The sequence below is a fragment of the Mesocricetus auratus genome, unplaced genomic scaffold (assembly GCF_017639785.1).
Source record: "Mesocricetus auratus isolate SY011 unplaced genomic scaffold, BCM_Maur_2.0 Super-Scaffold_100006, whole genome shotgun sequence".
NCBI lineage: Eukaryota > Metazoa > Chordata > Mammalia > Rodentia > Cricetidae > Mesocricetus > Mesocricetus auratus.
In genome coordinates this window covers 33,464,291-33,477,817 of record NW_024429190.1, presented here as the reverse complement: position 1 = coordinate 33,477,817, position 13,527 = coordinate 33,464,291, and the positions used below count along the sequence as shown (strand labels likewise).

The 13,527-nt window shown below is 41.4% G+C and overlaps 1 protein-coding gene across 3 annotated transcripts in view; it reads right to left on the bottom strand.

Annotated features, from left to right (window-relative positions):
* Positions 1-13,527, bottom strand: part of Tbc1d19 (TBC1 domain family member 19) — a 109,843-nt gene that overhangs the window by 86,308 nt on the left and 10,008 nt on the right. For all 3 annotated transcript variants that reach the window (XM_021226404.2, XM_005068763.4, XM_040747082.1), the window contains exon 2: positions 522-594. In XM_021226404.2, coding sequence (XP_021082063.1) covers positions 522-594 — 73 coding nt within the window. The remainder of the gene's footprint in view (positions 1-521; positions 595-13,527) is intronic.

Sequence of the window (13,527 nt, the reverse complement as noted above, 5' to 3'; positions counted from 1 at the left end):
CTTTGAATGATAGATGTGTCAGGGAGAAGGACAAGAAACAGCCCAGTACATACCAGAGACAGAACTCAAGAACCAGTTACAGTCAACTAGTTAACATCAAACTTCTGGCCAGCAAAACAGAATGAACATTCCGAGGAGCTATCACTTAATAGTTCAGCTCCCACATCAAGTGTGGATGCCAGGTCATCCCTTCTTGTCTCACCCCCCCCCCCAAATTAAGATTTTCTTTTTTTGAAAGCATAGAAAAATAATGTAGGAGGAGAATAGCCATTGCAGGAAATAAAAAGACAAGCTACTAAGTAAGGATATAATCACCACAGTTGGCACATATTTTGAGTAGGAAGAAAGCAACTGATTATTGCAAAGCAGTCATTCCTACAGTGTCCTGGAGTGTTTGTACAATTTTATTAAAATGTGTGAACTCTAATCCTCTCCAGACAGAAGTCCCTCAGCCAAGTTATACCAGTGTTGAGGGAAAAGCTGAAAGTCTGAGGATCTTAAAGACAGGGAACTTTACAAACCTGATGCTTTAAAGAATTCCTTAATATCTTCTTTGAGTGACTCAAGTCTGATCTCAGGTCTCTGAAGGCAGGCCTAGATTTTGGAAAAGAAAGCAAAGAGAAAACAGAAGTGAAAAGTTACAAGTCACTTGAGTTCATATGTAATGCTAACAAATGTGTAGAAGAACCCTGATGTCTTCAAATGCACTCGGGGGCTACCTCAGCTTAGACCCACCTGGACGGGCTCACCGTGGAGAAGATCTCACTACTATCATGATAGCATGCAGTCTACACAAAGCAAAAAGATGTACAGCTTACAAATACTTAGCACGTCTAAATCCCAAGTAGAAATATGCTCAGATTTTAGCAATCTATTCTCATATTCCAGCCAAATCCAAGGTATCCACACCTAGACTCCAAAGCACCAGATCTCTGAATGTGCATGCAGTTTGAATTGCTGCTCAATGTATACATGTCGTGCCAGTTTATGAAAAACACATAAAACTCCTAAGTTATTCGTGTTGGTTACTAAGCTCTCCTTCATCTTCAGATGGATGCTCTGTATTTCACACTGCAGTTTTGGCCATGAATAGTGCATTATTTTCCTACTTGTGATGGAATTAATCATTCTCTAGGAGTTGGGGTTTCATGACACAGCTCTATCTGGGAAAGGTTAGCAGTACAGTTCTTAACAAGACATTGCTGTTACTTCATGGTATCTTATGCTCATTGCAAACATACTAAGACAAAGCTTGCTCTCATTCCTCATGTATCTTGCTCCTTTCCTCAAACTTCAAATCTTCTTCAGGGAAGCTGCCACCACCTGATCTTCCAGGTCAAAAACTTCAAATTTAGCTATTCTCAACTGCACTTTAACTCCTCCATGGCTCAGCCTCTTCCTGGAAAGAGGAGGCTGGTGGCTGTGAATGACTTGTAAGACTTACTGTTACTATTTGTAGCTATGTGGATATATGTCTTTATCTGTGCAAGAGTGTGTGTACACAAGTTCAGATGCTTATGGAAACACAGGAACTGGATCTCCCTGAAGCTGAAATTATAGGAAGTTGTGAGCTGCCCAGCATGGATGCTGGGATCAAACTTGGGTTCTCTGAAGCCCAGTGTACTCGTACCTGCTGAGTCATCTCTCCTGTCTGAAGCTTTTTCTTTTAATCTTATTATCACATAAAAAAACAGACCAACTAATAACAAAACCAAAATTCCATGGAAAGCATTTATAGACCTTTATAGTGTTAGCACCTGTGCAGGGGAAGCCAAAGATCAGGGGAACCTGACATGTGTGGGGAAAAAGAAAACCCCCAACCGGCAACAAATATGCTCTAGGACATCTAATGAGCCAATGGTAGAGCAGGGCTAACCCTGGAGGGAGGGGCTGCTAACAGTGTGAGATAGCCAGAAACTAGAGCAGTTCAGCCAATCAAGGCCCCTTTTCTAATAATAACACTGGAGTGAAAACGTGGATGAAGGAATCGAACTGTGGATGACAGGGAAACAACTCATTACCTTGAAAACTGGTAACTAAAAGAAAGCACATTTATCCTGTCTTCCTAATAAGAACTGTACAGCTGAGAAACCAAACAGTAAAAGGAAATGTTTATTTAGTAAGCATTGCAGCTTACCGGCCGGGGAGACAGCTCGGCAGGTAACACTTGCTGCTCTTACAAAGGACCTGAGTTCAGTTGCCAGCACCCACATGGCAGCTCACAACTGTCCATAACTCCAGTTGGAGGGGTTCCAATGCTCTTTAGGCTCCATGGACACCAGGTATATATGTGGTGCATAATATACATTTCAGCAAAACACTTACACACATAAAAACTAAAGAGCTACATCTAATAACTAAAACAGATCATGAAAATTCATATTTTGCAACCTCAGGCAATTGCTGACTCTAGGCATTGGGCAGACACAGCTATTAACTCTGCGGAAGACACACCTAGACAGTATGTGCTGCTCAGTGAAAGAACACTACTACCAGTAGCTGTGCCAAAAGGACGGCACCTGAGTCTGATGAAGCCTGGGGTCCAGCTGCCAATTAAGAAAACACACAAGCATGGTGAGTTTACAGTCAGTAATTCCAGGCTATGAGAAACGCTAAGATAAATGGTCCAGCCCTTTAGCTGAGGAAGCATTCTTCCAAAGAAAGGGAACAAGGCTGGAAAGAAGATTCAGTGAACAAAGTGCTTGCTGTGAGAACATGAGGGCCGGACATGGGAGCCCCAGCACTCACATAAATGTCAGACACATATGGTGGCCTGCTCCCATTTCCAGGACTTGAGAGACAATGACAAAGGATCCCAGAGTAAGCTAGCTCACTAGAGGGGTCAAGTTAGCAAGAGTGTGGTTCAGTATATAAAGTGAAGAATGGCTGTGGAAAACACATGGCTTCAATTTCAGGCATCCGTATACATGCAAACACATGCACATGCACCCCAGCACACACACATGAGCATAATAAGCACATGTGACCATGTATACACACACATATACCACACAGATAAAGAAACAAACCTATATTAAAAGACTAGAAGGTAACTGTCACTTAAGTTGGCAAGACTAAGCTATACTAAGAGATGTACATATGCAGGAGGCTGATTGCCAAACACCAGGTAGCCAGGGAGGAATTGGTCTGCAGTGCTAAGGAGGAAAACAAGGGGTCTGGCTGTGACAGTCTTACCAGCTTCCACAGTAGGTGTTACAAAGTCATTTACCTTGAAACGACACACTACTGGCTTGTCATTTGTTTGTATGGAAAAGCTTCAAAAATGAAAGAAAAGAAACATGTCTTCCACACTCAGGGCAGAGGGCAGAGGTGAGCACCAGGTCCCCATCTTAGACCCGAATTCCTCCCACTCGCCCTCTCTCGGATCTCCTGGCTTGGGAACTGCAGCCAGGTCGGCTCCCGCCAGGACGGATAATCAAGCAACCAGGAGCCTGCAGAGAGCTGGTCCACTTCCGTTCACACTCAGGGCAAGGGCAGAGGACAGAGAGTAGAGGCCAGAGAGTATTGGATTTTCTTGCACCCACTGAAAGGGACCCTGGTCCCTACTCACCAGGAGAGGAAGAGACTCTTTCTATGCCCACTGGAAGAAGCAATATAAGAACACACTCAGCAACAGAAAAACAAATATGACACCATCAGAGTCTAGAGATTCTACACCAGTAAGACCTGAACACCCCAATGCAGATGAAGCAGAAGGGAATAACCTTAAAAACACCTTCATGAAAATGATAGAGACCCTCAAAGAGGGTGTAAGAAAATCCCTTAAAGAAATGGAAGGAAAAACAAACCAAAAATTCCAACAAATTCAAGAAAGGGAGGAAAACACGAAGCAAAAATTACAAGAAACAATTCAAACAGTGCAAGGGTTGAGAGCTGACATGGAAACAACAAAAAAAAACAGTCTGAAGGAATGCTGGAAATAGAAAAACTGGAGAAATGGTCAGGTACTACAGATGCAAGCATAACCAACAGAATACAAGAGATGGAAGAGAGAATCTCAGGTGCTAAAGACACACTAGAAGAAATAGATTCATTGATCAAAGAAAATCTTTAGTCCAACAAATCCCTAACACAAAATATCCAGGAAATATGGGACACTGTGAAAAGCCCAAACCTAAGAATAATAGGTATAGAAGAAAGTAAAGAAACCCAACTCAAAGGGACAGAAAACATATTCAACAAAATCATAAAAGAAACCTTTCCCAACCTAAAGAAAGACATACCAATGAAGGTACAAGAAACTTATAGAACACCAAATAGAGTGGACCACCAAAAAAGTCCCCTCAACACATAATAATCAAGACTCCAAGCATACAGAATAAAGAAAGAATACTTAGAGCAGCTAAGAAAAAAATGTCAAATAACATATAAAGGCAAACCTATAAGAATTACACCTGACTTCTCCATGGAAACTCTGAAAGCCAGAAGGCCCTGGATAGATATTCTATCAACACTAAGAGACCACGGGTGCCAGCCCACACTACTATACCCAGCAAAGCTTTCAATCACTATAGATGGAGAAAACAAGATATTCCATGACAAAACCAGATTTAAACAATACATATCCACTAACCCAGCCCTACAGAAAGATCTGGAAGGAAAACTCCAGTCCAAGGAAGTTAACTACAACCAGAAAAACATAGGCAATAGATAACCCCACTTTACCAACACCCAAAAGAGAAAAGAGGTAGAAATCCACATACAAAACCACCAAGAACAACCATTCCAAAAAAAAAAAAGAGAACAAGCAATCAAAGGTCATTAATATCCCCCAATATTAATGGTCTTAACTTGCCCATAAAAAGGCACAGGCTAACAAAATGGATTCGAAGACAGAACCCATCCTTCTGCTGCATGCAAGAAACACACCTCACTTCACAGACAGATGTTACCTCAGAGTTAAGGGTTGGAAAAAGATTTTCCAATCAAATGGTCCCAAGAAACAATATATCTAACAAACTAGACTTTAAGCTGAAATCAATCAAAAGAGACGAAGGAGGTCATTTCATATTCATCACAGGAAAAATCCACCAAGATGAAGTCTCAATTCTGAACATCTATGCCCCCAAATACAAAGGCATCCACATTCGTAAAAGAAATATTACTAAAACTCAAACCACACATAAAACCTCACACACTTGTAGTGGGAGATTCAACACCCCATTGTCACCACTAGACCAGACTACCAGACAGAAAGTTAACAAAGAAACAAAGGAACTAATAGAAATTATGACCAAATTGAGTTTAACAGACATCTCTAGATATACCTTCTTCTCAGCACCACATGGAACCTTCTCAAAAATTGACCACATACTTGGCAACATAGCAAACCTTAATAGGTACAAAAAATTGGAATGTCTCCATGTATCTTATCAGACCACCATGCTTTAAAGTTAGAGTTCAACAACAAAACAAATTGCAGAAACCCTACAAACTTATGGAAATTGAATAATGCACAATTGCACCACGCCTGGGTCAAAGAAGAAATTAAAGACTCCCTAGAATCCAATAAGAATGAAGACACAACATACTAAAACTTATGGGACACTTTGAAAGCAGTGCTAAGAGGAAAGTTCATAGCACTAAGTGCCCACATGAAGAAACTGGAGAATAGTTACACTAGAGAATTAACAGCACAACTGAAAGCTCTAGAACACAAAGAAGCAAACTCACCCAGGAAGAGTAGATGTCAGGAAATAATCAAATTGAGGGCTGAAATCAATACAGAAACTAGGAAAATACAAAGAATCAATGTAACAAAGAGTTGGTTCTTTGAAAAAATCAACAACAAAGACAAACCTTTATCCAAACTCACCAAACGGCAGAATGTGAGCATGCAAATTAACAAAATCAGAACTGAAAAGGGGGACATAACAAAGGACACTGAGGAAATTCAGAGAATCATCATGTCATACTTTGAAAACCTGTACTCCACACAATTTGAAAATCTAAAGGAAATGGACAACTTTCTGGATAGATATCACCTGCCAAAATTAAATCAAGAGCAGATAAGCAATTTAAATAGACCTATAACCTCTAAGGAAATAGAAGCAGTCATCAAAAGTCTCCCAACCAAAAAAAAAGCCCAGGGCCAGATGGCTTTTGTGCAGAATTTTACCAGAAATTCAAAGAGCAGCTTATACCAATTCTCCTCAAAGTATTCCACACAATAGAAGCAGGAGGACCTTTGCCAAACTCTTTTTACCAGGCTTCAATTACATTGATACCCAAGCCACACAAAGACAAAACAATTTCCCTCATGAACATTGATGCAAAAATACTCAACAAAATATTGGCAAATCGGATCCAAGAACACATAACTCATCCACCATGATCAAGTAGGCTTCATTCCAGGGATGCAGGAATAGTTCAACATACCAAAATCTATCAACGTAATCCACCATATAAATAAGCTGAGAAACAAAAATCACATGATCATCTCACTAGATGCCGAAAAAGCCTTTGACAAAATCCAACACCCATTCATAATAAAGATCTTGGAGAGATCTGGGATAACAGGAACATACCTAAACATAATAAAAGCTATATACAGCAAACCAACAGCCAACATCAAACTAAATGGACAGAAACTCAAAGCGATTCCTCTAAAATCAGGAACAAGACAAGGCTGTCCCCTCTCCCCATACCTCTTCAATATTGTACTCGAAGTTCTAGATAGAGCAATAAGACAACAAAAGGAGATCAAGAGGATACAAATTGGAAAGGAAGAAGTCAAACTTTCACTATTTGCAGATGATAGAATAGTTTCCATAAGTGACCCAAATAACTCTACCAGGGAACCCTTACAGCTGATTAACACCTTCAGCAAAGTGGCAGGATACAAGATCAACTCAAGAAAATCAGTAGCCCTACTATATATATATATATATATGTATATATATGTATATATATATATATCAGACAATAAGATGGCTGAGAAAGAAATCAAGAAACATCACTCTTTACAATTGCCACAAACAATTACTTTAGGTTACCCCCTAACCAAACAAGTGAAAGACCTGTATCCAAAGAACTTTGAGTCATTAAAGAAAGAAATTAAAGACGCCCTCAGAAAATGGAAAGATCTCCCATGCTCTTGGATAGGTAGGATTAATGTAGTAAAAATTGCAATCCTGCCAAAAGCAATCTACAGACTCAATTCAATCCCCATCAAAATTCCAACACAATTCTTCACAGACCTTGAAAGCACATTTCTCAACTTTATATGGAAAAAAAACAGGATAGCAAAGACAACACTTCTCAACAAAGCAACATCTGGAGGCATCACCATTCCTGACTTCAAGCTTTATTGTAGAGCTGTAGTCCTGAAAACAGCTTTGTATTGGCACAAAAATAGACAGGTAGACCAGTGGAATCAAATTGAACACTCTGAGATTAATCCACAAACCTATAAACAGCTGATTTTTGACAAAGAAGCTAAAATTATACAATGGAAAAAAGATGGCATCTTCAACAAATGGTGCTGGCATAACTGGATATTGGCATGTAGAAGACTGCAGATAGATCCATATCTATCATCAAGCACAAAACTTAAGTCCAAATGGATCAAAGACCTCACCATAAATCCAGCCACACTGAACCTGTTAGAAGAGAAAGTGGGAGGTACCTTTGAACGAATTGGTACAGGAGACCACTTCCTGAACATAACACCAACTAGCACAAACACTGAGATCGACAATTAATAAATGGGACCTCCTGAAACTGAGTAGCTTCTGTAAGGCAAAGGACACAGTCAGCAAGACAAAAATAGCAGCCCACAGATTGGGAAAAGCTATTCACTAACCCAAAATCTGACAGAGGGCTGATCTCCAAAATTTACAAAGAACTCAAGAGGCTATTCTCCAAAACACCAAAGGACCCAATTAAAAAGTGGGGGGCTGAACTAAATAGAGATTTCTCAATAGAGGAGACTAAAATGGCTGAAAGACACTTGAGAAAGTGCTCAACATCCTTAGCCATTAGGGAAATGCAAATCAAAACAACCCTGAGATATCATCTTACTCCTGTCAGAATGTCTAAAGTCAAAAACACCAATGACAGCTTATGCTGGAGAGGATGTGGAGAAAGGGGAACACTCGTCCATTGCTGGTGGGAGTGCAAACTTGTACAGCCACTTTGGAAATCAGTATGGCGATTCCTCAGGAAATGGGAATCAGTCTACCACAAGATCCAGCAATTCCACTCTTAGGCATATACCCAAAAGATGCCCATTCATACAACAAGGATGTCTGCTCCACTATGTTCATAGCAGCATTATTTGTAATAGCTTGATCCTGGAAGCAACCTAGATGCCCCACAACTGAAGAGTAGATAGAGAAAATGTGGTACATTTACACAATGGAGTGCTACTCAGTGGAAAAAAAAAAAACAACGGATTCTTGAAATTTGCAGGCAAATGGATGACACTAGAAGAAACCATACTGAGTTAGGTAACCCAGTCACAAAAAGACAAACATTGTATGTACTCAGTCATATATGGATTTTAGACATGGATCAGGGGAGTGTCAGCCTACAATCCTAGGGCCAGTGAGTCTGGGAAGCAGGGAGGTTCCCAAGAGATATGCATTATGCCCCAGAGAAGTGGAAAGAGGCAAGATCTCCTGAGTAGATTGGGAACGGGGGGGGGGGGGGGGGAAGGACCAGGAAAAATACAGGGGGATAAGAGGATGGTAGAAGAAGGCATGGAGGAGCAGGAAGGCTGAGTTGGGGTAAAAATAGAGGAGACCAGGATGAGGGATACTATGAGAGATGGAGTCATTATAGGTTTGAGGAGAAAGCTGACACTAGTGAGATTTCCAGAGATCTACAAGGATAACACCAACTGGAAAACTAAGTAATAGCGGAGAGACTACATTAATAGCCCCTACCTGATGATAAGGTTGGTGACTACCTTATGTGACATCCTAGAACCTTCATCCTATGACTGATGGAAGCAGAGACAGAAACTCACAACTAAACACTGAACTGACCCCTGGAACCCAGTAATAGAGACGGAGGAGTGATGAGCAAGGTGGTCAAGTCCGTGCTAGTGAAACCCACAAAGACAGCTGACTGGACAAGGGGGAGCTCTTGAACCCCAGACTGATGACGAAGGGGCCAACGGGGGACTGATCCCATGAATATAGTGTCAGTGAGGAGGCCTCAGAAATCTCTGCGGCCTTGGGTAGTAGACTAGTGTTCACCAAAGCATACAAATGAACTTTGGGAGCCCATTCCACATGGATGGATGCTCTCTCGGCCTGGACACATGGGGAAGGGCCTAGGTCCTGCCCTGGATGAAATGACAGACTCTTGGAGATTCCCCCAAGGAGGGCCTCACCCTCCCTGGGGAAGGATGTGGGGACTGGGCTGGGAGTGGGGGTGTGGGGGTGGGGCTGGTGGAGGGAGAAGGGGGGGAGCTGGGATTGACATTTGAAGCATGCATGTTTCTAATTTAAATAAAAACATTTAAAAAGTATATAAAAATTATATTAAAAAAGAAAAAATGCTTGTTAAAAATTTTTTGTACTCTTCAGGAATAAAAAAGAAAACCAAAAGTTCCATATTTATGAGGTTATTTTGGTGAAAGTGTTAACAAACATGAAACTTGATCCAAGTTAGTAGAAATAAATAAATAAATGGATAAAAAAGAAACATGTCTTCCAAAACACTCCTTCTCCACTCTAAAGTCTCACCTTCAGTCTAGTCCTCTCTTTTTTTTTTTTCTTTTAAAATTTACACAAAGAGAGGGCATCAGATCCTCCAGAAATGGAGTCACAGACAGTGGTGAGCACTGGACATGGGTGCCAGGAACCAAATTCAGATCCTCATGAAATAAGTGCTCTTAACCACTGAGTTATCGCCACAGCCCCAGGCCTCATCTTTTACTTGTAAGTGCAATAGTCTCTGAACTTGACATGCTGTTATCTTACTTAGATGACACTCCTCACCTGGCATTCCCAAGCTCCTGTTCTTTTTCTTCTTTCTTAGCATTCACTAGTTCCCAGCATACTATCAATCAATTCATTTACTATGCTTATTGGCAAATTATATGTCAAGCCTAAAATACTTCACAAAATACATACACAATACATGCTTCTTGGATGAATTAATGAACAAACATCACCTTTTCCAATCTGCTCTCTAGTGCTTTCTTCCTAAAATATAAGTCTGTCCTGGTTCTCCAGAAAGACAAAGGGTCCTGAAAATTTCAACAAGCATACATGTCCCTTTACAATGTATATCTACTTTATCCCTAGAGATCTGCCACTGGGAATGCTGGACCAAGCTAACAATGCCCTCAATTTCTCATCACGGTACTCACTAGTCATAGTAAGTTATATCCAGTGATCCCACAACTGGAAATCTCTTGAGGGTTCCAAGCTTCTGTTCATGTCATTTCCTTAGGAAAAAATGCTTGCTCATCACAAATACATAGTAGTTTCCCAAGCTTCCTTCCCAGCTCTGCTAACACAGACAGAGCACCATGTCCTCTGTGACAGCACAGAAACTATACTGGAACACTCCTCTCGCTCCTCTTCCTGACGGGGTTATCACCTGAAGGACCAGGGCCAGGTTTATTTTTGCATCCTCTGTATTACCCTGGCATTAATTGCTACTTGACAAAATTATATTGACCCAACCATGTTCTATTCCTTTTAGTCAATTTTATCCTGAATAAATAAGGAACTTCATAAAACTATTTTTAACTGAGCAGAATGATTTCCAGTTCATTATTCCCAGGAGTATTTTAAAAGCTGTAAAACCTCAGGCTCATTATTCACAATGACCAAGACAAATGGAAATTTAACTTCTCTTGTTTTTCTTTCCCTACTCTGGCTTGTATTTGGAAATGATTCATGGAGTACCAATTTAAAGAATTTGAAGAGAAAAAGCTTGTTATTCTTTCTAAACATTTTCATTATTTCAATGTTGCTAGACTTCCTTGGTAGATTTTTATACTGCATGCAAGCCTGTAGAGAGCGAAGGAGCCCTGAGTGAGAGCGAGGCCTGAGTGAGTGTGTACCGCTGACATGGGCACAACCACGTTAAAGACTTCAGAGACTCAGATCTACAGGAGGAATAGCAACCACCCCCCTGAGTGAGAGCAAGTCCTGAGTGAGTGTGTACTGCTGACATGGGCACAGCCATGTCAAAGACTTCAGAGACTCAGATCTACAGAAGGAATAGCAACCACCCCCCTGAGTGAGAGCGAGTCCTGAGTGAGTGTGTACTGCTGACATGGGCACAGCCATGTCAAAGACTTCAGAGACTCAGATCTACGAAGGAATAGCAACCACCCCTTCCATGGTCCATGTATGGATGCTGATAGGAAATAACCATCATAGCATTCTTCCCCTGGGACACTGGCTGAAGACTGCCTCCCTACAAGACTAGATGCATGATTCAGTAGCATGAACCTCTCTGAAAACTCACTAGAAACACTATTAAGAATTCGGCTCTATAAACCACACTGAAGGCAGCTTTACTACACACTGAGGATGAGCCTTCTCTCACTAACATTCAATCAGTGTTCAAAAGGAGCAGCTCCACTCTGATACAGTTCCAGTATCTTATTTCTGTATTTTGTTTTGATTGTGCAACAGGGAGAATAATTCTGATTCACAGAGAAGTATTTATATTACTAATAAATTTCCTAGAAATCTAATCACACTCCCAAACTAAAGCAATGCAGGAAATTGACAGAGAGTTAGAAATGTTTAAGATAAATCTAAAATTCCCTCATCTCTAGCACAGAACTCAGACTAGGGCTTCTGACCCAGCTGTTCAAGTGAGTGTGCATGGTGTTCCTTCCACTTGGTGGGCTGCACCCCAGCAGTAGGCTACGGGAGCAGCCTGGAGAACATGCACACTTTCCCTGGTCAACACCCTGCCTTACATGATAGCTGCAGCTGCATCCTCACTTTTGCAAAGCTTCAGACACAGACACATGCAAACACAGACGTTTATAGGACGTTTACAGGAGCAATGCAGACTATGCTTAATGAATTTGAGGACTTATTTAATATAGTTGTTAAATTGCCTGTTTTAAATAGTGGATATAATAGAACACTGTTTAAAAAGCTCTTAAGATGGCATGAGCATGGGTTTGGCACCAGAGAGCTGAAATTATCTCGGAGACTTACTTATTAATTTGATTAAGTCAATTAACATCTCTGCATTTGTTTCTTCTTCAGTTAACAGAGGAAAAAAACAAAAATAAGTTATTATGACAATCAAGGAAAAATTATCAAAGTAATTTTAGGCTATGCAGTCCAATATAAAGTTACCTGACAAAATAAGATCCACCCAGATGGCAATAGACTGGTTATCTGTAACACATTTTCATGGAAGAAGATCTGAGTCCTGGTGAACTTCAGCCTGTGCCTCCTACTCACAAGAACTGAAACACTCCTCGAGCAAGACAGTGGGTAGGAAGGTCAGAGTTTGACCCTGGGCATCCTCTTCATTCTTTCAGGCTGATGGCGACATCACCTGCTGCACGCTTAAGAACACATGATCCTCCTCTTCCCAGTGCACGGGTGTGCATACACACAGGGCACATGCACACAGCTGTCACTCCTACTAGAGCAGTCCTAAGTTCAAAGCCTTGCCTATGAACACTCTAAACTTTCTGATCTGGGTGAGTCAAGGAAACTGGAGAAGCAAATCAGCAGCTGCAGTTGGGAGGGAGGAGGCCACATGCCCCCACAGCAGGGTGCACCGAAAGGGCTCCCATGAGCCTTTGCTTGGTGGGGCCCATCACCTCCCCTTCTCACTACACTCACACACCAGTGCTGAACTCCAGGGACTGCAGGATGCTCTGCTATGCCACTAACTACATAAAGCCTCCTGCCCTCTGCCTGAGAAAATCCACTATGGAAGCTGTACCAGTTCTCCAGCTTAGAAAAGGTTTACATTCCTACCTTAGCCATGTCCTACCTCACCTTACCTGACTGCTCTGAACAACTGTCAACTGTCGGGGCCTTTCCTGTTCATTCGAATGCACTTACCTAACACGTGCCACACTATCCCCTCCACCCTCGGGCCAGTAGGCTTGCTCCTTTTAGTGAGACGCCTTTAATCATAGCTATCATGCCTTCTCTGAATTTGCTTTCTTCAAGGCCACATCTGTTTCAAGCGTCATCAAATTCTCTTGTATCATAGTCTTAGTTCCGTGATGTTCTCTGAGCAACTCTCCCCTTGCCTGTCTTCACTGTTATGGCTTCCTAAGGGACTTGGTTCACTTGTTCCTACTGCTGTGGCTTCCCACGGGACCTGACTCACTTATCTTCCAGATCCTGATTCCTACCCTTTCAGTCTCTGGGTCCTCGTTCCTTTAAAATCACCGAGGACTCCAGGATACTGTATGTGGATTATACATATTGTTACACCATTTGGTCAAAGTAAAAATAATTAAAAATAACGTAACGATGATTAAAAATGAAGCAGATGACTACTGTGTGATTTAGGAATTCTACTTCTGCCTGCATCCCCAAAGAACCC